Source organism: Montipora capricornis, chromosome 6, assembly GCF_036669925.1.
Source record: "Montipora capricornis isolate CH-2021 chromosome 6, ASM3666992v2, whole genome shotgun sequence".
NCBI lineage: Eukaryota > Metazoa > Cnidaria > Anthozoa > Scleractinia > Acroporidae > Montipora > Montipora capricornis.
The window spans coordinates 24516048-24540607 of record NC_090888.1 but is presented as its reverse complement, the minus strand read 5'-3'; the positions used below and the strand labels follow the sequence as shown (position 1 = coordinate 24540607).

Genomic DNA, 24560 nt, shown 5'->3' with positions numbered 1-24560 from the left:
GAAAGTGATAAATAGGGTAAAGTTGGCCAAACATCCGCCATGTGGTGAGGAGGATGGTGATTAGCAATCTTTTGATATATCAAAAATTAATAATGTGCTGTGCTTAACCATTTAAGGTGAACGTCTGACAAAGGGTTGTGGGTTAAGGCAAGAAAAAATTGGTCCAAAGTGAAGGGCTATGAAGTTGCAGTGCTTGTGGGAAGATGGGACAAGGAAAGAGGACTTTTTTCCCTTTTCCCTTGTGCACTCAGGGTTTTTGTTATGATTTTTAATAGCAGGGACAATTGAACATATAGCAAGGACCAGGATGGGGCTCTGCCACTGGGGGTAAGGGGGCCTCCCCCAGAAAAATTTTGAATTTGTGAGGCCTAATGGGTACCTTTGGGTAAAATACTGGTCGATTTTCCGCTTCATTTCCTTCGCGCTATGGCTGACCGTAACTGACTAACATGCACAGTGTCTCATTTTGAAGAAATTTACTTCCGGCAGCCGTATTAGAGCCCGCCATAGCAATTTGCTTAAACTCCCTAATGACGAAAGCAGGGCGCGCCGATCAATGTGTTTTCTGTTACTTGATAACATCTTGTCATGAACTCCAAATCAGCTACACGTACATGTACGAAAATTGAGGTACAACTAACAATACCCAGTAGCAGAGAAATAAAGCATGATTTGGTTTAAGAAAATATTAAATATCGGTTGACTATTCTCTTCATATTGAAAGAATCCTTGTACAACCTGCGCGTAAAATAGCCGGGACAAAAATAAAAATAGCAGAGTAAAGGTCCCGGCGTCCCGGCTTGAACAAAAACCCCGGCCCTCCTATTCTCCTCGCGATCATTATTTTGTTCTTCCAGCTGCACCTCAAAGAATGACAGTCTGCCATGAATGTGTTTTTATCTTGGTTTGATGTAAGTTGAGCTCAGGTGATTACAAAGCTCTTCTACTGTGTGCTCTGGAGCATAAGCTTGTGTCTATGATTAAAGTTTGTTTATGTTTATCTAAGAGTTTATTTGGCATTTTAAAAAAATGGGGACATGGGCCTAGGATTGATTCCCATTTAACAAAAAAATTTCCAGTTTGGATTTTCTGACATTTTATTGTGCACAATGGAATGGGTTACTGTATGTCTGTGTTACAGGTCAAAATTGATATTCAGGTGAATTTTTTTTTAACCTAGGTGCCACTTTTAACCAACCTAGGTTATTGTTTAAATCAACCCAGGACTCAAACTTGTGTGAAAAAGGGCCTTTTCAATCTTTTTGGGGTGTGGATGAAACACTAGGGGCGTGTGTTTTTTTTGTGTTTTTTTTTTTTTTGGGGGTGGGGGGGGGGTGGGGGTGCGGGTCTTAAAAAAGAACTTTTTGAGCGCTTATCAGCAAATTTCATGTTATCAGTTCTTTTGCATTTCAAACCATAACTCAGTACGGTCAGTGCTTAACCGTAATCAGTATTGTCAGTGCTTATATGAGTGGCTAGCCTTACCTTGGATTTAGTACAAACATATCAATGTACCAGTAACATGGCTTACTGCATGACTATATAACAGTACGTTATAAATGACCTAGGTTAAAAAAGTTGACCTAGGTTAAATCAAAAATAACCTGAAATCAAAATCGACTCCCAGTCAATTACATCTGGCTGGGTTTGCGGTGCTCCGAGATCACACATGGATCGTATGGCGGCAGCCGTGGGCGCCTTCACATGCATTCGGTCTGATCCCGTTGAGCCCTTGTAGGGAGCGGTCAACTAAGCGCGCACATTTACATTTACATTTACATTTACATCAACAAATTTGACCTGTAACATCTGCACGAAATGGAGCCTTCCATAAGATTTGACTTCCAACTGATTTCTGGAAATTGTCAATTCACGAATAGAACCCTTAGTGTAAATTCAAGCAACCGGATAAAAATATCTGGTCAGTTTTTCACACTCAACCTGTAACATCTGCACGAAATGGACCCTTCCATAAGATTTGACTTCCAACTGATTTCTGGAAATTGTCATTTCACGAATAGAACCCTTAGTGTAAATTCAAGCAACCGTATAAAATATCTGGTCAGTTTTTCACACGCAGTTGATGAAAGTAAGTGAGTCACACGAACACTTGGAGAAAATTTTGTGAGATGACATTCGGAGTATTAGCCCCTTGTCAAATTACAATACAATACATAGTTAATTAACCTCTCCCCATAGGGGCTTTTCAGGTCCAACGAAACACAATCACAACAGAGCAGACATTCACCAACAACTGTTATTAAAATCCCATGTGGCTGGAGGCAAGCTATTTGGCTATTTACAAGTACAGATGAGAAGTTGAACCAGGGACTACTGTACCACCAGTGGCCAGAACGTGTCTTGAACCCAAGATCCCTGGATCTCAAGGCATTAGTGCCCTAATGAGTGGGCTGATCTGCCTCCTGCAAATTGCTCTGACAAGGGGATAATGCTTCAAATGTCAGCTTAGAAATCTTTCTGCCTGTGGATGATTTAAAATTTTTTTCTTTATCAACTTGTTTCATAAAACCATATTATTTTTTGTGATTCACTCCTCACCAAGGCAGGGAAACAGTTTTCTTAGAATCTAGCCTCTTCTTCCAGCAGTCGTCTTCTACATGTAGCTGAGTTATTGATCATGCATCAGAAAATTTTCAGCTCACATTTTTGGTAACTAGCCTATGGATTGCAATAAAAGTTTTGCCTTCAGTCTCTTTATAGCTTTGCTTGAATCTCCTTTTTTATCTCAATGTTCTTTTTTTCCCGAATACAATAGCATGTGTGTTTGCTCAAGATTGTAATTATAATGGTTTCATCAGATTTCAGCTTGGCTTTGTCTTTTTCTGTTCGGCAGCATTTCGGATGCGGTTGAAGAGTTGAGAAAAAGTTCCAGACATGGCAAATATCTGGAGAAATTTCAGTGTCACAGGTTTGTAAATTACAATCCGAATAATTTCATGGAATATATTAATATCATAGTCGATATTATTAATTGTTCCAGTAAATTCTAAGTATTTATGGGTGATTTTAATTTGGATTTACTGCAAGTGCAATCCCATAAAGATACTGATGGTATTTTTTCTTTCTTTCAACCTTTAATTCTGCAGCCGACTAGAATTACAGACCATTCAGCAACTTTAATTAACAACATATTTTTTAATAATTGTCTAGAACATTTCACTATAATTAGTAATATAGTGTATGACCTAACTGACCACCTACCAAATTTCTTAATAATTCTAAATAAATTTTCCTCACTTCCACATACAGGTAGCTTTAAATTGTTCAAAAGAGATTATTCCAGCTTTAATCAGGAAGCTCTAATCAGCGAGATTCAATCTTTAGACTGCCAAGCAAATGGACTTTTGCATCTGACACCAATCCTATTAACATGTTTAGTTCTTTCTATTCTGAGGTTTGTAGTATTGTTGATAGGCACATACCCATTAAACAACTAAGCAGAAAAGAAATTGAATTGAAATCTAAACCTTGGATAACCCCTGCCTTAAAGAAGTCTTTTCAGGTAAAAACAATTTGTATAGAAAATTCATCAAGTCTAAATTTACATGCATTTATTAACACAGCAAATTCAAAGTTTATAGAAACAAATTGAATCTCCTACTCAGGATATCTGAAAAGCAATATTATACTCGTTTCTTTTTGAGGTAATATAACACATGGTAAAATGATATGGAAACGAATTAAAGAAATTGTACATTTTGAGCCAACTTCAAGCAAATCTGTTATTAAAATTTTCGAAAATAACCACCATCAACTCTGACTCTAAGGTTGTTGTAGGTGCCTTCAATACATGTATTTTGCTAATGTTGGTAACATCTTAGATATAGTAATATACCTATAATCATCAAAAATCCTGAGGATCATTTTACACTGTCCCCAAATTAAAGTAATAGTCTTTATACTTTTCCAACTACTTGTACTGAAATTGAAAATGAGATCTCTAGTTTAAAATGTGGAAAGGCTGTTGGTCCTTTTAATCAACATCCTCAAGATTCTTAAATCTGTTATTTCTTAAAGCCACTTGTGTTCTTTTTAACACTTCATTCTTAACTGGCATTGTCTCAAACGATTTTAAATTATCTATACTGTTATTCCTTTACATAAAAAGGGTTGTAGATCTTGCTTATCAAACTATCAACCAATTTCTCTACTCTCTATCTTTAATAAACTCTTAGAAAGACTAATGTTTAACAGGCTAATTAAATTCTTAGAAACTACATGTAACAATACACTTTTCACAAACAATTTGGTTTTCGAGCTAAATGTATACTGTGTATAATTGATAAAATTCAGAGATAACAGAAACTACTCCTGTGGAATATCATAACATTTTGATCAATGAACTTGAACATTATGGAGTCCGAGGTATACATGTAGCTGAATATTGTTTTATTTCATACCTCTGAGTCAGTAACAGTTGTCAGTCTTTTACTGTCAACTCAGTCATATCATCCCAGAGAAGTTTAACCTCAGTGGAGTTCCACAGGGCTCTGTACTCGGACCTTCGCTCTTTCTAATTATTAATGATTTTAATAAGAGCTCCAGCCTATTTGATTTCCATTTATTTGCTGACGACTCAAATCTCTTCAGTCTGTGAACATAAAAATATTTTGAAGCTTAAGGCTATTAGAAATAATGAGTTATCCAATGTTCACACTTGGCTTTGTGCTAACAGGCTACCCTTAATATTGATAAGTCAAATTATGTAATATTTGATCCACCTCAAAAGAATGTTCATAGTGTTAATTTAAGGCTCAAAATTAATGACAAACATTTGAAGTGTCAGTATTGTATTAAACACCTAGGTTTTATGAAAGCAGTATGTGTAATTACTTTTTCTGCCCACGATTGTCATTCTATTCAGTTATTTAAGTCATTAGAGATAATTGATTTTTTTTATCTTGTCACTTTTCGTATTGCCACTTTTATGTACAAACGTCACAATCAACTTTTACCATCTCTCTACGGGTCGTTCTTTACTAGCTTAGATAAAGTCCACAGTTACAATACTAGACTATCTGCAAAGCAGTCTTACTATCTCAAATTTGGGGCAAATTATGGTAAATTTAATACATGACTGTATTCGATTTCAAGGCACTACAATTTGGAATGCTATTAATCAGGATACAAAGGTTTCATCAATCTCATCATTTAAACAAAAATTAAAGAGGAGCTTTCTCCAAAAGTACTTGTTAATAATGACTACTCATACCAATTCATCATTAGTGTGGTAGTGCTCTTTTCTTTTCTTCGTTTTTTCATTTTTTATTACTAGATATCTATAAGTATTCAATGTATTTATAATAATATTTAAGCATGTGCACCCAGGCGGGGGGTCCGTGTGTTTATGTGTGTAGTGTGACTCCGACCTATTTTAGCAAAGTCCATTTGTATACTAACAACTTTGCATTCTTAACCCATTTGTTATTTTTGGTTGCTAGTACCCTTGTACCCTTCTCTTTTGTTCATTTCTCTATTCTCATTATTTTGATGTTAATAATTTTTATATCAAGGGTAATAAAGAATTGTTGTTGTCGTTAACTTCGTACGCACATTCATCCTTCTGGGATTGAGGAATGGCAGGTATTAAAGCTTAGCATTACTTCCCTTATCCAATTGGAGTTTGTTGTAGCCCAAAAACAAAGATATTAACTGTCAGCCTTATACTGCAATCCCAATTTTTTTTTTTTTTTTTGAGAAATTTACTTTTGATTGGATATTAGTTTGACGTTTCTGCGTGAAGCAGGTCTGGTGTTAGCTTGGCACCAGTAAATGCCCGCCCGAGAAGTTGAAATTTTCTTGTAGTTGTATGTATTTGAAAATCAATGTCCAATACAATGTCCAAGTTATCACATTAAATGTGATAACTTGGACATCGTATCAGCCCGAAGAACGTACAAATTTTGTACATTCTTTGGGACTTTTTTAGTTCATTTGGCTAGAAACTCCAACCCAGTTACCAAGTGAAAAGAAATCATATGCGTGTGCATTATGTAAATGTGCATTGGTCAACTTGCTATGCAGAAGACAAAGGCTGATAAGCCATGATTATTAATTTTTTCTCGAATGTACTCAACACATATTGTTCAGGCATCAATTTATTGACAATAATTATTAATACTGAGCTACATCTTAAGCTGCATTTTCGTTTGTCTGAAAGTGTCTAGTTCGATTAGTTTAATCCCAGATTTTTCAATACAAAGCCATGATATATTGCCTCCTTGTCATTGAGATCACGCTATTCTTGTCTGTGGAGGCAAATATCCCCCCCACACACAGCTAATTATAGCAGCCACATCTCAATGCGTTTGGGCCCGTTGGTTTGAATATTGCTTTTGTCTAGACTTTTTATAAATGAATGCACTCTGTATGTGGAGACTTAAATAAAAACATTCCCGCATTCATAACCAAGCTTGTGTCAATATCGCTATTAACCACTGTCGACATAACTAATGATACAAGTTGGTTTTTGTGGTTTGGCGTCATTGTTTCAATGAGAGTAGTTTTATGCTTGAACTCCATTCATAAAGAAATGCCACTTCTTCAATTTGTTTTTTTTTTTGTTTAAGTGAACACCCGATAGTGGCAAGTTAGGGCGAATAAAATTTGACCCAGCTAATTTACAAGGTAGCTAATCAATAGTTAACCTCTAGTTGAAATTTTACCTTTGAAGCGTTCTGAGTTACCTCATTTTTGTATTTCGTACGACAAAAGGAATTACCTATAATAGTGTAATTCCTTAGGGCTATGACATACTTTTTTATTGAAGAGATGTATGTTAGAAAAATTCTCGAGTACTCCTTTGCAGGAATCGAACCTACGACCTTTGGCTATTTGCGGGTTGTCAAAGTCCGAAAAATTGTTTTTCAAAAAATGGAAGAAAGTTGTTGTTCGGTTGTTCTTTACCGAGTTAGACGAGAATCGTGTGAAATTCTTTACGTAGTTTTCAAATTCCGTAGTACGTCGCAAACTTAGATAAGTTTCATGCAAGGACCATCTTCTTGAAACCAGGTATATTTTATCTACAGAAGGGTTGATGTTTAATTGCGGCCTTTAAACTCCCGTCAGCGCTAAATTATCCCGGTCTACTAGATCGCTAATCCCTTTGTTTGCCACTGGCGCCTTCTGTTCTCTGCCGACCCTCATGAATATTCCTCTTTATTTCTGAAGTATTTCAATTTAAAATTAGATTAATTTCCAAGACGATTCGACCTATTTCAAGGCTATGATAACAGGCTATGCATGACAGGTAGGCTACGGGTTACGTGGCTTTGCAACAGACTCTCCTTATTCCGATTAGTGGTGTTATGCCAAAAGAACCACAAAGCGCTTGAGACTCGCAAGTGATGTGTAACGCTTTTCGTTAATCCTTTTATCGTCATCATTACGAACACTCGTGGTCATGAAATAACTAAAAAGGAAGGGTTGTCTTTGTAATTTACATCCGCCAATTGCTACACTCTCAACTCTCTGAGGGGGACTGTAAACCACTGGTCCTATCCCACAACCCTTGAGGATAAGATTTCTTTGGACTTTAAAGAATCCGCATTTTTGTGGTCTGGCGTTTAAAAAGGGAACACCGTAAATGGAGCTTTCTCTGTTGTTTGACCCTGGGTGTTGGAGCTTTAAGCGTTCCAATTTTCTTGTGTAAATGAAGATAGTTGATAAAACAATGAGTACTGTTTCGACGCAAGGTTACTGGCAGCCTCGCATCAAGCCAACGACTGTAAAAAAAAAAACGCTCATGTCAAGAAATGCTCCACGAAGTTTCCCTTAAGCATTTGCTATCTATTTCCCGCAATAGGGTAAGGGTAAAGATAAGCGTTATTTTTAGCTTAGGGTAAATGGAGTTGTTTATCCTTACTTGAGCAGCACAGGATTCGTGTTACTCCGTGAAGTCCTTGAAAAGCCCTGGAATTTAATTTTGGACTTCAAGGGCGCTTGAAAAGCCCTTAAACAATAGGATTTTGCGAAAAACTGCTTGAAAACTTTTTGAATTGTTGCTTGGGTGAAAATTGTTGAGATTGCATCATGCTAAGTTAAAGAGACGTTTCAAAAGTTGAGCCCAAATTTGACTATTAGGGAAACATTCAAACCAAAAATCAAAATACCCATGCGTGCACTTAACTTGCAGGATGTGGTAAGATATAATTAAGGTAGGCTTTTTCAGCAAAGAAAAGACTGAAACACTATATATAGGAAAGAAATCTTCTTATAAAGACTCCTTGAAAATTCAACTTCTGGTTCTTGAAAATGCCTTGAATATTCCTAAAATTTCATAGACAAAATCCAGCGCGAACCCTGGGATTAGCATTTGGGGGACAACGTCAATTGTCTGTATTCTGAGACACGAGTAAAATAAAAAGTAAAGTAAAGCGACCATATTTAACGTCGATACATTGTAACTCGTAACCGTAACTCAACTGACAAACCTGAGGTCGACTGTGCGCTTATTTTACTGCCCACTCTCCATCAGTGCTCCGTTTTTATGGATATTTAAAGCTACTACTTAAGCTACTCTGAAAGGAAAGAACTCGAAACACTAACCGATTGTGCCATCCTTGCTACTAGTTGTTGTTGTTGAGACTTGAAGAGCAAGAGGACACTTTGTAACGCTTATTGAAATCAGGGTGCATCTAATTAGGAGCATCTGAACAAATCTGAAAAAAAATAAATGTGTCGGACTGTTTCGTATTTCGTACTTTGTCTTTAACGTTAATTTCTCATTTTCTTTTATCTCTTGCTCGTTCCATTTTATCTGCCCTGGTTTCTGGTTTACGTTTTTAAGTATAGTTAAATTCCATTTGATTTTGTTTCTTTAGCTGGAAAAACTACTTACAATGATTCAAAAGAAAATGAAAGGACTTGATCCGTTAGACTCCAGGGAGATAGCTGCGTCGGTAAACAGTGGACACAGCGAGGAAGATTTCAATAAACTGGATGATTATGAACTGGATAAAAGAAAAGCTGATATGGACAAAGAATTCGAAATGAACAGAATTCGGCCCGGAGACAAAGACTTTGTTTATGACAAGGAAGTGGAATTTAATGGAGGCAAGATCGAGTCGGGATGGGACGAGGAAGACGATTATTCAGATCCAGATTTTTGAATAAAGATGTCTTAAATGTTCAGTAAAAATTATAATACTTTAGTTATTACAATGCTGTGAATTTTGTACACGCCCAGTTTATTTCATTTGTAGCGTGGCGAGGGTCATGGACTTTGCTCTTTAATCATATATAATTATAAAACCATCCCAACATTTCGCGGTTAATCTCGCTTGAAACAGAGGGCGGATTTAACTCGAATGTAGCCACACTCACCGGACCCCAGTGGCGAGAGAAAACAGGCTGGGGAGGGTGGGGTTTGGAAGTTCGTGACAATTTTTTTGTTAGCCCAGTACGACCCCTCCCTTAGACCATGGTTTAAAAGAAATGATGGACTTCTAGAATCTAGTTATGAGTAGCTTAGCCAGACAGATATCTGGTTAGACCGTCCTTTCGATAAACTCCGTCTAAACTTCGTTTAAATCACCGCCGTATCCTTCATTTTTCTTTATCCTACTATATTCATCGTTCCGGGTTTTAGGATTCGGGCGATTTTCCGCCGTTACGGCTTTTAGGGTCACCCTACTTGGACATGTTTATTGCTGTGAAATATGATCTCGAATACCAACAACATTTCTCCGTCTGACCTTGTAGCTACGTCGGTAGAGCAATGGTGATCTAATCTGGAGGTTGTGGGTCCAATTCCTTCCACACTTGGTCATAGTTTTCTGTTTCCTGGTGTGAACCCATTTTCATTACTTCGTCTAACGCTCCATTAGATTGCAGAGTCTGGGTGCTAACTGACTTATTATGTCAGTAACACAACCACTGTACACGGCTGTGTTGAAGTGATTCTTCCAGTTCAGTGTTAAGAAATAAATTGGCTTTTAGGCCAGAAAAAATGGGTCAACTCCGAGAAATCTTTCACACCCCATCACAGCGCTCACTCCCCTCTTCAATTGACCTTGTTTTTCGCTTGAAGGCAGGTACTTGCCAGCACTTATTTTCCTTAAGTTGAGGGCGCTTTGTTCAACCTCAGTGCGTACACTGTCACTGACTCCGCGCAGACATGCTCTGGGGTTGAGAATGCCGTTTACTGCCTCCATTGGAAAGAAAAAACCGAATCTGCGCAAAAGACCCCAAACTCGATTTTTCCCGGAATTCCGGAAGCAGGCAGACGTCTTTCTTTTCGCTGTTGACCAGATTGTTTTGACAGCTAGTCGACGTCTTCCAAAAGTCTTTACCGATAAAATCGTTACTGAAGATGCTCTGTTGTTTAAGTGTATTGCATGCGTTACTTGGCTTAAGCGCATCGGTTAATTAAAGGCCATGTTACACAAGGCAATTTTTCTTGCAACTCGCATCGCAAGAAACGTTGCGTTGAAAGTTGCGAGAAAAAAATTCACGTATAACACCCCATTTTGCAACTGCAATTGTTGCGTTGCGAGTTGCGAGAAAAGTAGAACGACCCTCTACTTTTCGCAACGTTGCGAGACAAGTTGCTTGCGTGTGACATCCCCTCTGCAACTTGAAAGGTTTTTTATTCGTCATCGTTGCGTTGCGAGTTGCAAGAAAAATTGCCTCGTGTAACATGACCTTAACTAGAACTGTCTTGGTAAATGCTAAAATTGCGCGCGGTTGACTTCAATTTTTAGCCAATCACAAGAGAAAATGAGGGACAGAGAGTAAGAGTAGGGGCTCGCGAAGGGGACGAAAACTGCGAGAGATTGCGAAAAATAAGGAGTAGGGGGAGGGGTTGAGTCGCTCGCGCGCTTTATCGCTCGTTTGTTCGATCTCCGCCTGGAAAAGGAAAGGAAACGGCTGCTATGCAGGCTAGAGAGGGATATGTGAATTTCACTAAACTTATTTGTAGAAAACGGAAGTCGATTTCCCGAGCCTTCTTCAACTATTTACCACAACGTCATAACAAGTCATCGGAGCGTTGTGTATTAAATGGCGGCTGTTGAATATTCATTATGCCTTCCTCAAGTGGAATCTAATCACCATCCGCGGTGGGTGCAAAGTTCACAGGATTGATCATTACGTATATTCTCCTCACAATCTTAACTTATTATCAGGTAGATGAAGAGTTATTATCTCTCAGGGGATATTATTTTGATACAACATCAACTTCTCATGACTAAAGAAATTAAGTTTAAGTTGCTGCCTGGGAGTGAAAAGGTTAAAGCTTTTGGCTTTAAGTCACGAACGTCTCTTTCGTGCTTCCACTAGTGATGGTGATTTAGAGCAATTTGAGTACTCTTGCGACAGGGTAGCCGTGAGCAGTGCATGAGCAAAATTAAAAACTACATTATCGAGTTTGTGTTCCCTTTTTCTCTTTCGTGTTGAGCTGAGCAAAAACAGCCAAAACGAATTATGAAAAATCTGGCGCGACATCAATTCAATTTGGTCAAGGGTGGTTTCTTGTTTTGGGAGGGAAACAAAAGAATTTTTAATTTTGTTTTGACAGCGACTGTCATGTGCTTCATTGCGTTTATAAAAAATATTGCTGGTGAGACTAGAAATACAATTGCTATCGTCAAGCCGCTGTGAGTACCTTTAAGGACTTACCGGGCAGCAAATAAATGTTTTACTGCCGTTTCAGTCTATAGCAACTGGAGAAATTTCTTTTTTTGAATAGTACATCTCTAATTCAGCCGTGCGCTGAAATACGTCAGATAAAAATTGTTTCGTTGATCACAGCTAAAAAATAACCACAAAATTGTAATTTCTTGAGGTGCAAGAATGTACATGTCTAAAACAGGCCTCTTGAACAGAAAGCTTATTAAAAAGATTTCATGAAAAGATATCTGAATATTTATATTTCGAAGAAAAAGGCTTTTTTTCTCCCAGACTTAGAGACAAAATGAGACCGTACGTAATTTGAAATACAATAGATTGGGTTTCCACTAAATTTAATGACTCCTTTGAAAACCTCCCCACGCATTCTCTTCTTGTCATAAATTATTGAAAACTCTGGCGACAGCTGTGGCCTATTTTCTTTCCTCCCCCGTCATTGTTTGCAATCGCAGTCGACAAGTACGATCTTCCCTGCAAACAATTCTGGTGGTCTCCTTCAATATTTAACCCGTAACAAAATCAGGTGCTCGGTCAGAAAAATCCACTGTGTGTCTAGGCGATTTTAATATCTGCGATAGGTGTCAATATATAGCGGGAAAATCCAGTGTTTCTGATTAAAACACGGCGAAGAGAACTGAAACGAAGCTTAACGACGTCGAAAAACATGTCTAGACAGCTCAATAATCTTGTCTAGACAGTGGCGGAGACGTGACACAACATCTTACATGGATGAAATTGTTGTCTGATTGGCACGCACGCAATTGGTCGATTGTGGTAAAGCCATGATTAAGTTGGCAGGAACGGACAAAAGACAACTGAGCTGTTTTTGTCGGCAGGCTGTTCTAGCACTGTCATCGACCCCAAGCAGTGAATAATTCATTGCCAATACGAGTTTTATTTCCTCTTGAACCACGGTACCTGACAGACAAAGATCCGCGATTTTTATCATGTCTTCTTTCATCTGTGTTTGAAGTTCGCGCAAGTTGACCCCTAGTGGACATCCATCATCTGACAGCGAAAAATCCCGCGATCTTTGCCAGACGTAATTTGGTAACTTTACTCTAAGAATAGCGTTGTCACATGTTAAAATGTCACATCAACAGCGAACAATAACGGTACATGCAGGAAGCGCACGGAGCATGTGCGGTAAACCTTGAACAGACGACTGTCTCAAATCCAAGAGACCCTTTCAGACGAATTGCACGCGAGACGTTCTTGTCTTCTGGAAGTTATTTTGGGCTAAGTTAGCCTTTGGTGATGGAGCGGCGTAAATTCTCGCGTTCAGACAACCCCCTCATAGACGAGATCCTTCAAAAATACCGCGATTGTTCAACAGAGTCCATGACGGGGCCTAAAGGCTTGACCGCGAATCGAGCTACCGCAAAGAAACCGTGGAGTTCTACAGACGACTTTGCCAAACACAGCTATGTTTCGTCTAGCGATCATGCTCGAGCTGCGATAAACAAGACATTTACAGTGAGAATACCACCACCGAAGGGACAAGATAGTTTCACATTCAAGGAGACTATCATCGACGGTGTTCCTTTGGCCTGCTTCAGCTCGGGCGGAGAGAAGCGAGTTTGTTACACCGAACTTGTGAACAAAGTCCTAAAGGATTTTGAGAATAAGGAGATAGACGCAAACCGCGATCGCCTTCAAATTTGCTGTCCCCGCTGCTCGTCGCAACAATTAGAACTCTTTAAGCTAGCTGGCGTTTTACCTTGGTCGTCAGCCTCGGCCAGTTTCATCTCCAAGACGGATTCTTTTCGTTTGATCGGTGTCTTGACCGCGAGTGAGGTCCCCCGGAGATCGAGTCGTATTTTTCCCGTAGACAGTTTGGAAGTGTACCATGAATGTTTTGGCGGATGTGTCGGCACCTTAGAAATCGACAAGTATACTGATCCGTACGCAAAATGTATAACCTGCTCTCATTGCGATGGAATATTTTCGCCGCGCAGATTCGTGATTCACAATCACTCCTCCGGTGAAATTCATACCTGTCACTGGGGCTTCGACGATGCGAAATGGAGGCTTTATTTGATGCTTTGCAACGAGCAACCTACTTTGCACGTGCAGAAACTTTGGGAAATGCTGTTAAATAAATTCTCAGACGGACAGCGGTGCAAACGAGCTTCGCCGGCAAGCGATCATGACGCAGACGGGAACGAGCGCGACAGTGGCGCGAGCACTCCAAAAAAAGCACGCGTGGACGACTCGCAAGAGCAACGCGAGAGTGACAACGATGTGGGAAACGGGAATAGCAGCGGTAACAGTTCTAATGGGGATATTATGTGTCGGAGGTCTGCGTTCCGGCCTTGGTCGCCTCTGCATGGACGTATTAAGGCTAATGAAACCTCAACATCGACTCAAGGTTTGTTAGCTACAAGTTCTCCTGCGAGACTGTTTTCTCCTCACACTATCCCGTATCTCGCGAGCGATAGCCCTTACAACCCACCCCCTCACCCTTCGTCTTTTCACCGCGCTGGTTTTCATGGGGAAATCAGAAAACCAGTGCCAAAAGTGGAGCCCACGCCAGCGAGCTCCGCCAATGTGTCTCACACAGTCAGTGAAATTCTGGCAACGCCGTCCACTAAAGATCCCAGATCGCTTGAAAAAACGGCTAAAGAAATGCTAGAAGTTGTTGCACAGAACGAAAGATGGACCGGCTACGATACCGGTAACAAACGAAGTCCTCCTAGAAGAAACCTGAGCGAGGAAAAAGAAGACAACGACAGCGCACTTCTGGAGGAGGAGATTTACGGCAAACTGGCCAGCTTAACAAGCAAGAGAGATTACGATAAGATGCCCTCGCCCAGGGAATTGAGTAGCTTATTAGCTAAAGAAATCAAGGATTTGTTTAGCAAGCACGCGGAGGACAAAGTAAAAGAGCTGGCCGAAATGAAGAATAAATTGCGCTCGGAACTGGAATCATTACAGCGCGAGCACACCAAGAAAATGGAAGAAGCCTTGCAAGAACTCAAAAGTGTTCAAAAAGAAGCGAGAATGCTGCAAACGAGCCACAGGCTTGAAATGGAAACCTTAAACGAAAAGAATATCAAACTCCAACTCGAAATTAAGCGATATAAAGCCGAAAAGGAAGGTATTTTACCTATGAACTCTAAAGAAACCCTCACCGTCTTACAGCAAGATGTCAGAGACCTTTCAAAAAAGTTAGAAGAAAAAGATATTTACTGTAGAGAACTTGAAAATGAAATTCAAGGGTTTCATTCTTGGATTAACAGTCAGAGATTACGTAATACGAACTCACAGTTTGTGTACGCAGTTAATAGTGGACTAAGACGTGATCCGGAATCGGTGATCAGAACGGGGAATATTGCAAATGGAAATTTATATGAACGCAAAGTTACTGTCAGCAAGTCCAATGGCTCGACTCACAGTGAAAGCTCGGGAGACGAATAATGACTTGACCTTCGCTTTAGTGTCAAAATCGCACGCAAAGAAAAATCACTGTTAGTAACGAGGCTATTCTACAGTTTTCAATTGTAGGCTGGTATAAACAGGCACTAAAACAAAACCATTAATTATGAAAAATATCAGTGAGATCATGTAATGAAACTTTTGCTTTTCACTCAAAATTTATTTTAGTTTTGTAAGTGTGCTTAGTGCAAAACGCCAGAACTGACTGAAGGTGTTTTGAAAATACAAGCTAGCAGGATAATAAACTAAGAAAATATACAAAAATGTATTGTCTTCCGTTTTTTTCATGAGAGTACGTAGTTTTCTGTTTCCAAATAGCGTGGCTGGCTATGCAAAACAGAGGCGAAGTTCCTTTCGGCGCCATAAGTGTTTACATTTGGGCATTCATTATCTTTGAGCGCTTGGGTAAGCCAGACAACTCTTTCTCAGAAGTGCTTGATGTTTATAAATTGAAAAGATAAATGAGCGGACATTCAAAACGATCAAATGAGTGTGCAATCGCTTAAGACGGCGGTGGCCTTTGCGGCCGTGGAAGCTTCGCAAACATTTTCAGTGCCAAAAGAATATAGACGCAATATTTTAAGAATGACTCCGATTTAAGGTAACACAATGCACTCTATTGTATGAAAACCCTAAAACCAAAATAATGTCGGCTGGCGCGTAAACGCTAGTAGCTAATGACTACACAACAATAGAGTGATATTTACATCCCGTTTCACCGAGCTTCGTAGACATAACAATCTTCAAGTTTGGTTATTAAATGGAAAAGCGATATATCAAGTCTCAAAACAACCGAGTTAGGCGTAATTTAAGAAGAATGGTTATTTTTGTAGCGTGTCTGCCCTTTTTTTAATGAAATGCATTCTGAAAACAGCTGGTTTTCAAAAAGCTACAACAGCGGGATAAAAAGAATACGAATAATACACTCTTTGAATCGCTCAGTCAGAGAAAACATGGCAAAAACCGGCTTCTATTTGATTGAAACACGGAATAAAGGTAAGGTTTAATAGTCCCTAAACCAAGAGAATTCGAACCGCATCTTCTTAAACGCAAAAATTACCCACAAAACCGGCCGCCAGCATATCAAAACGGCAGACCTACTCTACTTTTCAAGAGCAAAAATTTGCCATGGTACCATTTTGATCATAGCTTGAAGCATGAAAACCAAACTTCCGCGCACCTATACATAGATAGGCACATTAAGGAAACATTTTCTTCAGGGATGAATCTGCTAATTCATACAAGTGACATTTTGCATTTGAGACAAAACCCTCGCGAGCAAGGAACCCAGCGGATACCGCAGATACATAACACTAAAGTATTTTTTTTACATGTACATATAATCATTCCTATTAAGTACCTAAGGCTTTCTAAATAATAAATGTATTAAGAGCAAATAAAAAGGTCCAATTAACAAAGGCTTTGAGATGAAGATCCCGAAAATATGTGAAAGCGCATGTCCGTAAAATATGTGGCGTGCAGAGATGATTTATGAAGTCTAGTTGGGTCTGTCAATTAAACCGTTTATTGCATTACGAGTCGCAGTCTTCTAAATAACAGTTGCAAACGTAATTGCCTCAAACGTTTTCCAAGTAAGGATAAAAATGGAATAGTGGAAGCCGAAATTCGAGAAGCGCATGCCAGGAACTGGCCGAGTTGTTTTGACTAAGCATTGTCATCGAAAACTCAGGGTTAAATCTGATGAGAAGAGTGTAACCGGATGTGATGGTATTATACTCGGCTTAGCCCTAACACTGCTTCGAAAAACTGTGTCTGAGAAAGATAAAAATGAAATTAAAAATGATCATAGATAAGTGGAGTTAGAGTCGAAGATCTTTTAAGGTCGCCATTATTTTCATTCTTTTAAGGTGGCTCCTCCTTCTCGTTCGGTTATTTGGCGCATCTTGTGATATAAAAATTCACTTCATGATCAAGACCAGTTTTCATTTCTTTTCTCATTCCTAAGGCACAATGGTCGTGTAAAACCACCCTTTTTAAAATTCTCACTGGTCACAGTTCCCGACCACAAAGATTACCACAGAAAAAGTAGCATATGATTAATATCACGGGATGCTGATTTTCCCAACTCCGAACTTTAGAAACAATTTGCATTCGTAGGCTTTTAAGGAGAGAGGAAAAGGCTGGAGGCTTTCGCTGGTTCGCTGGGAACAAGGACCATCTTGAAGGAATGTGCCCTCAGTCCGCAGAGTCCGCGAGCCTTTTCAAATATTCGTTCTATTACAATCTTGAGCCATCGCGAGATAAAGAATATAAAGCCTAAATGCGAGGTACTTCTTCCGGATTCCAAGGCTAAAACACTTGGTGTATGTCTTTAAGTGTAAATTGTAAAAGTTAATTGACACACAACATGGAAACAAATTTCACAAAGACCCACGCGTGTGCTCACTCATTGCACGTGAACTGAACAAAAATCGGCGCGTCTCGATTGAGTTACTTATCAGGGAGTGAAAGTGATTTTCTATCAGTGGGCAATGCTTCATTGGCGAAGCATAATCGTTTGCGGAAGAAACTCTGTCTCAACCAAATTCTTGTCTCGGCGCGCCGCGTCGATGTGAAGAATAACAGAATAACAGACTGTTTAAAGATCCATTGAAGTGTTGACAAGCGCAGTTCCGACCGGAGTATTTTAGTAATTTTAGATGACTGTCCATCAAGCTCCACAGATATGGTCGGCTTCCTGAAATACAAATATAACGGAAAGAAACTGTTTCATCTTCGTCTTTGAAACCGGTAACGCTTTCCTCGTCGGTGAGTCCCGCGCGGCCTTGTCATTTGTGAAGCCGATACTACAGGGATTAAAACTTACCTTTTCGAAAATTTCAGCCAGAAAAAAGGCTCCCGTAAATTCTAGGTGACCTTTTTAGGGTAAAAATCCGTTAAAAATGGCCAATTATACCATTTTTTAGATGTTCGGAAATCCTAGGACAGGCAGGCAAGCAAGGAATTTTACAACAAATGTTCCGAAAATTCTAGATCTCAAATCGTCTTCCAAACAGATATTTCCCGAAAATTGACGTTGGGTGCCCCTGAAAAATAACAAGAACACTGTCAATGATGGTGATGACAGTCTTGGTGGAACAGAAGCAAGGTGTTTTAAGATGGGCACCTCCCACCTATCTTAAATCATCAATTTTCACAATCATTTTGCTTGTATATTCATGAAAACCTTACAAAAAGAAGAGCATTTTAAAAAATTCGAATGGTTTTCGGGCCCAGGACTTTAGAGAAACGCCCCGAGCGAAGATAAGTCCTTGGCCAATTGAGCCTTGTTGGATACACAAACTCGACCCGATTCAAATAAAACCAAAGGAAAATTCTAAAAAAGAAATGTTTTTCGGTGAAAAGGAAAAGGAAAGTACCCGAACCAAAAACCCTGATCGAAGGCAAGGATTGAGCCGCGTCGATCAAGTTGCCCGGGAAATCACAATCTCTCCCACAAATGAAAACTATGCTGAGTAACTCAGTTTTACTCCGACAAAACTTGTCGGTGCAAAGCCAAACGAAACAATGGCACAAGGACTAAATATCACACTGTTTTCGCTTCCAACTTTATTTTTAACTAGTCTTCCACAAAGAATTGCAGAGTGCCTCTCACTGAAAAGATGTCATCGCAAGATAAACGATATCCCCACAAGTACTGCTCAAGAGTTTCTAATTAAAATGCGCCCTCACGTTGGGTTCATTTAGGAGTTGAACAGGTCTCCGGCTCTAGCCAAAACAAACCAAAAGTTTAAACTGGAAATATAGAAACCAACTCGGGCATACACCTTATTCCAAAATGGCCGCCATTTAAATATTCGTTTGTTTTTATTCAAATAAGCCCTTGATGCCTCGTTCTTAAGCTTAAAATTCAAAAGAATATTTTATCTTGAACGAGGCAACAAGGGCCAATTTGTATCCACATAAATCAGCGGCCATTTTGGAATAAGGTGTATACCTATATGCAAAATCCTACAATCTGATTGGTTACGTATTACGAAAGAACTACTGTAGCGTTCGAACGTAGTATGCACTTTGCGGGTAGATTCTTTCGATCAAATAACTCTTTTATTACTCACAAAAGTGCCATTTCGGTGTGCTGATATTCTCGTATACTATACACGTTGATTCACAAAACCCTACAATGCGTCTTTCTGAACCCGCAGCAAAACAAAAGTAGTTAAAAGAAGATTTGGAAAATGCGGTTTCATGCAATTCAAAAAAAAAACAGCAAAAACGGAAGCTCGCCAGATTAACAGAAATACCCTCGAGTTTTCTTTATGATTATACGGTTTAAATAATTTTTTTTCAGGATTTCTAGCCATTTCTTCCAGAAAATACCACTTTTGACCCGGGGGAAAAGGGTCTTAACATTTGGAACGGATTAAGGAAATAAATGGTTTAGTAAATGATTACACAGCAATATCGGACTTAAATTTGATGCCTCTTAAGGATTACATTATCAGGCACCGATTGTTTTAGCGAAAGATGCAAATTTTTGGCGTGTTTTCCCTTCGAACGCTTTGGAAAATCACGAAATTCCTGTCATGCAATGATATCGGAATACCTAGCAATCAACGCTAAAATCTTGCAGTTTCTTACAGAAAAGAAGTCGATCAATGTTGCAGGAGAAATTCTCTGAAAATGACAGATACTTACGTTCCCCGTCGCACATGTCCTAAAATGTATGTTTTTGAAATTTGCTCGAATTTTGCAAAAGGTCACGGGCATCCGGCTCGAGTTAGCTACCAGATTTATTTTTGGGAGACAAATCAATTTTAATTAGGACCAATTGCGGTGGCAGACGTCGCCGAGTCTGGAATTAAGCTTGGAAAGCTTGACAGTTTGACCTCCATTCACGAGGGACACATTTTAAGATGAGTCGGCTCTCTTTTGATTTTATCAGCGCAATTGGCGTATTTCCAGGCTGTTGTGGCGGTAATTAAGTCGAGATTGTTCTCGGGACCTTCGCAATAAAATAGCTCTTGAACCTTTAACCCATCGTTGAATTCAAACCTCCTCCCCAATATCACGTAACACGCTTTTGGAAGAAAACCGCGCACGAGAGCTTAACATCTCTGCTCTTTGCTTGTCTTTCAGATGTAACTGCATCCTTTCAAAACGGCTTTATTTCAAGGACCCTTGCAGACGATGTAATTCGACAATAGATGCCTGAGTAGAGAGCGAGAGACAAGTGTTTTTGGCGCATCTAAAAACCGTCTCTGATAAGACATTAGAGGCTCGCAGACTTGGATCCAATATTAGACTTCTCTCAGACCCGCTAATCCATTAAACCTGTCTGCATTGTCAAGAGGGCACAAAGATAAGACACAGTTTTATCGGAAGTGCCAAACGTGGAACATGCCCTCACCTAAATCCGCGAGTCCATATTTCCTCCACGCGAAAACAAGCTTCAGCGCTTGCGAGGACTACCCGCGCAGCATCCTCGCACTCTTTTGTTTTTAATTAATTAATAGAAGAAGCTCCATTTGCCGGATTTTTGACGTAAAGATTAAATAGCTTTCAAAGTCAAGATGAGCTTTCACAATCATGAACAGTTTATCTTTGACTTACCCTGAAAAGTCACATCTATATATTGCGCAAGTGCTTAAAACCTAGAAAAATAAGTTGGTCAAAAATTATTTTAATGGCTATTATGACTAGTATCAGCCTGCCTTTAATAGTCACTCGAAATACCCATTTCAGAAAAAAAAATATATATTTAAAAATTCCGAGTGTCGAACCTACTAGTTTGGATCGGAAGGTCGGATTTTTTCGAGTATTCCCGAGTCACATGGAATAAATAATAATATATATATATATATATATATATATATATATATATATATATATATATATTGATTTTGAGACCGGTAAATTATTAAACATAGAAGCGTAGCACAAGAACCTTTTCTTGTTCACTGTATCTGACTATGCATGAAGGAGGCTGCTTCATTTTGAGTACACACGTTTAAAGTGCATATGACACAGAAAATTTTATTAGCTTGTTCGAAAGAGCTTTCAAAATGGTGAAGAAGAGCGTTTACTTTATTGTGATAGCACTCTTGGTAGCCGAGTTATTCAAGATTTTGATGTATGCAAATTCGATGACTTGTGACGTGACATAGTGGACACAAAACTATGTAAAATCACAAAACATGGAATATCTTTGCAAATGTTAAGTCTGCAGGGTTGAAATTTTGCATGGTTGATTTGCTACCAAAACTACACATTGTATATGTGATTATGATGTCACCATAGCAACATACTCGTTACTAGACCTCTACCTTTCCGATATCGAAAATGCCTTCTTTGTTGCTTTAGAGTCTAACAGACTTCCTTGTGCTTGTGCTGTGTAATGTCCATATTCGGTCTCACAGTCTGAATGAACATCAAGAGCAAATAACCCTTATTGGGGAGGGAAACTCTGATTTCACCCTTTGGATGGAGCGGGACTGGAGCCCATTGCATTGCTATGGAAACGTCACACTGGGCCATGTCATGAAACTTTGTAACGAGTATAAGAACTGCAAAAAAAAGGTTTCAGTCCTGTACAGAAAAAGCCTTTAGAGATGTTCCATTTTTTGTGATTTTACATCATCTTGTGTCCACTATAGGACGTCACAAGTCGTCTAATTTGCATAAATCAAAGTCTTGAATAACTCGGCAACCAAGAGAGCTATCACAATAAAATAAACGCCGTTCTTCATCATTTTAAAAGCTCTTTCGAACAAGCAAATATAAAATTTTGTGTCATATGCACTTCAAATTACGTACATTTGTGTCAATCTCATGTTTAACGAGAATAGCCTCGACGAAATCGTAGATCATTCGTTTCTCATCTTGTTTTTCCCGCTGGCGCAATATAAGCAAATTCCGGTAATTCCCGGTAACCTGGATGACTTGTGATTTATTAGGTGGGTTGTAAGTTCGTTATCCACTGATTGCTTCAAATTATTTTTCTTAACTAACAACTAGAGGTAAGCAAGTTCTTTTTAATCCCGTTTCAAAGAAACCAATCGCCCGGCACTCGGACTGCTGTATCGAGACTCGCTTGTATCGACTTCAACGGGTTTGGTTTTCCAAAAACGCTAATCTTGGACGGTGCGATAGAATCCTTTGAAGAATCTTTAAGACTATTGTACCTTTTTGGAGAGGTATCTGGTCTCCGACTCAACTCTGGCAAAACGGAAGCCCTATGGATTGGCGGGAAGGTGAACAGTGAGTGATCGTGAACTCAGCGGTCCTGAAAATAATTTTAAATGGCCTAAAGGAAAAGCCAGTTAAAGCTCTTGGTTTTTGGTTTTCGTCGGATCCGAATATGACAGTTTCTCATAATTGCATAGATAAAGTAGAAAACGTGAAAGCGATCGCTAGTTGTTGTCCTTCAGTAGCATTTGGAGTACTGATTCCAAGTTCGAGTGAGGCCTAACACTACTGTGAAGTTTTTGTACCCAATTATTCCATCAGGGATCAACCCTAGTATTGGAATTGGGCCCACACAAGGACAGAGAAAAACTCTGACCAGGGCGGGATTTGAACCCACGACCTTCGGATTAGATCACCGCTGCTCTACCGACTGAGCTACAAGGCCAGAACGGGACCTGGCCGTGGGTATGTGAGATGTTATTCACAAGGACAAATTCGGCTCGGCCCAAGCCTAATTTTAGGTAATCGCTAGTTGTTGTCCTTCAGCGATGTTAAGCTGTTGGAAAAATCGTAGACTTAGTCTGCTTGGGAAAATTCCAGGTATTAAATGTCTTGCGGTATCACAATTGGTGTATATACTTGCGCCGCTTCAAACGGACCACAGAAGCAATTAAAGAGATAAACGTGCCCTTTTATAAATTTTTATGGGATGAAAAAGGGGATAAAATAAACAGGAATGTTATGATAAACGACTTTTCTGAAGGAGGACTTAAAATGATTAATATAGAGTCTTTTAATAAATCTCTTAAATCATCTTGGATTAAAAAATATCTTGATCCTGAGAACAGTAGCAGCTGGAATTTGTTTTTTTGTTTTTGACTTGGAGTGACTTCATTCCCATGGAGGAAAGACGAGGAAGAACGCGTGCTGTTTCATTAAGGTCTCAGACCCTTTCATCAAAGAAATTCTTGAAATTTGGTATGAAGCTTCCTTCACCGAAAACTTAACCTCCGAAGCACAGTTTTTATCTTCACCTCTATGGTATAACTCAAACATAAGAATTGAAAATAGACCAGTTTTTTTCAAAGACGTGTTCCTTAAAGGTATAACTGAAGTTAATCACTTCCTAAATGATTCCTTTGAGTTTTTATCTTTGACTGCTTTTCAAGACAAATGTAACCTTCAAGTTCCTCCCTTAAGTAATTTCGGCAACTAATTCTCTCGAGTTATATCATTTCCCTAGCCAAACGCGAACCCGAGTCAACCACGAGCCATGTGCCAACCTCGAGTCAAGCCCAAATGTTTTCTTTCTTTATTTATTTATTATTTTCATTTTTGAGTTTCATGGCCACAGAAACGCATTTAAAAGTTTGTAGAAATATACTCACCATTTTTGTACAATATGTCATTATTTTTTCAATGCCGATTGCAAGAGTTAAGCTTTAAGTTTAATTCCTGCATACCTCGATAACCATTAATTTTCCTCACGGCTTCCGACCTTTGTTAATTACACACAACTGATGCAGAAGTTCCATTTCAACGACACACTGTGAACATTGATGTGGAATATAAATAGCATTTCGTGCCACTCGAGTGTCATCTTGTGTTTCATACACAGGGTACCCATACAAGAAATATTAGATCCCAACCCATTCTCTCCGCGGCCAAATTGATGGAAGAGATGTTTTTCGGTAGAACACAACTTTATCAGAGTAATCATGTGCAACGTATTTTTACAGTGCTTCTTCGTTACATAAGTTTGGAAATTTCATGATCCGTTGTTGGCAAGAAGCAGGTGCGACAAAAGCTTGTGACGCAAGCTCATTATTTCAAAGAACATTTTTCCTTGGTCACGAAGCAGATACTTACATTTTAGCCATTGGGAAAAGAGAAAATTGGCGTGCATATTTCATGGCAAATTATTTCTACAAAGTTTTAGTTGCTTTTCTGTGGCCATGAAACTCAAAAATGGAAAAAATCCAACATTTGGGCTTGACTCAAGGTTTACTCGAGGTTGGCTCGTGGCTCGTGGTTGACTCGGGCTTGCGTTTGGCTAGGGAAATGATATAACTCAATTCTCTCCGTAGGAAAAGTGAAAGGACTAATGCTAGTTATGAGAGCTTTCTTTCGAAATTTCTAAAAAAACTCAGAACCATCTAGATTGGTTTATAAGAAGTTAGTATCAATGAAAAGTAAGTTACCAACCCTAAGTCAAGAAAAATGGCACAAAGAAATTAATCTTGAACCCGGTCACAAAGTCAACTGGAAAGCAGCTTATGTCTTGGCCTTTACATGTACCAAGAGTTCAAAACTTGTAGTCTTTA

General features: G+C 39.1%; 2 protein-coding genes across 2 annotated transcripts in view; both read left to right on the top strand.

The window, feature by feature from the left end:
* LOC138051821 (centrosomal protein of 19 kDa-like) overlaps nucleotides 1-9196 on the top strand; it is a 25704-nt gene extending 16508 nt beyond the window's left edge. Inside the window, exon 5 of the mRNA XM_068898098.1 lies at nucleotides 8844-9196. Within this exon, the coding sequence (XP_068754199.1) occupies nucleotides 8844-9131 (288 nt within the window). The 3' untranslated portion in view covers nucleotides 9132-9196. The remainder of the gene's footprint in view (nucleotides 1-8843) is intronic.
* Nucleotides 9197-11849: 2653 nt separating this feature from the next.
* On the top strand, nucleotides 11850-15351 carry LOC138051820 (ski oncogene-like). Its single transcript, XM_068898096.1, has one exon. It carries the CDS (start codon nucleotides 12907-12909, stop codon nucleotides 15067-15069), a length of 2163 nt encoding a protein of 720 aa, XP_068754197.1. The 5' UTR covers nucleotides 11850-12906; the 3' UTR covers nucleotides 15070-15351.
* The last annotated feature ends 9209 nt before the right edge of the window (nucleotides 15352-24560 follow it).